A 768-nucleotide genomic window follows, 5' to 3' on the forward strand; every position below is an offset into this window, starting at 1 on the left:
GTTGGGCGCGCACGGCTGGCGCGCCCAGGCCCAGCCGCACGTACAGCAGGTCGGTGGGCAGCACCGAGGCCGCATCCCACAGAGCCTGGCGCGACCGGGCGTAGCGCTGCGCGATGCGGCCCCGCGCCCGCACCAGGATGCCGTCCTCCCGGAAGCCTGCGGGGCGCGGGGGCGGTGTCGGTGTGGACCCCACTGGCCACCCCGGCGGGGGACCCCATCCCACCCCCCCCCCGCACACCCGGGGTCCGCGCCTGTGCTGGGAGCCAGGATGCCAAGGGCGGCATGCCTCAGTTTCCCCGGGGCGGGGGGGCCGCGGGTCTGATCCTGGGCGGGGGCACTGACCGGTGTGGAAGCGCGCGGTGACGTCCAGCAGGTAGAGCAGGTCGCAGGCGTAGTCCAGCACCAGCCACAGCACCAGGTAGTGCTCCTGCAGTTCCACGAAGCAGGCCCTGCGGGTGGGGGGCGCTGGGGACTGGCCCTGCTCCAGCCTCCGCCACTGGCGGCCTAGTTGGCCCTGGCCCTGTCCCCGTCCCACCCCATCCCCCGTGCCCGGCCCAGTACCTGCAGACCAGGATGATCCAGTTGTACATGATGGGCACCACCATGAGGTTGAGCCACCAGTAGTAGGCCTCGCCCGCGGGGTCCAGGATCCAGGCGTGGACGGCGCTGCGGGTGACAGGGGCCGTGAGCCTGGGCGGGGGCACCCGCACCCCCGGCCCCGGGTGCCCGGGCTGCACTCACCCTGGCGGGGCGCTGGTGGACTCCCGG

General features: G+C 74.3%; 1 protein-coding gene across 1 annotated transcript in view; it reads right to left on the minus strand.

Moving 5' to 3' along the window:
* CNGA4 (cyclic nucleotide gated channel alpha 4) overlaps positions 1 to 767 on the minus strand; it is a gene marked incomplete at its 5' end in the record, with an annotated part of 4,293 nt that extends 3,526 nt beyond the window's left edge. The window contains 4 exons of the mRNA XM_014526589.2: positions 8 to 156; positions 343 to 449; positions 562 to 666; positions 742 to 767. Of these exons, the coding sequence (XP_014382075.2) occupies positions 8 to 156; positions 343 to 449; positions 562 to 666; positions 742 to 767 (387 nt within the window). The remainder of the gene's footprint in view (positions 1 to 7; positions 157 to 342; positions 450 to 561; positions 667 to 741) is intronic.
* Position 768: the final 1 nt, after the last annotated feature.

The sequence above is a fragment of the Alligator sinensis genome, unplaced genomic scaffold, assembly GCF_000455745.1.
Source record: "Alligator sinensis unplaced genomic scaffold, ASM45574v1 scaffold948_1, whole genome shotgun sequence".
Classification (NCBI taxonomy): domain Eukaryota; kingdom Metazoa; phylum Chordata; order Crocodylia; family Alligatoridae; genus Alligator; species Alligator sinensis.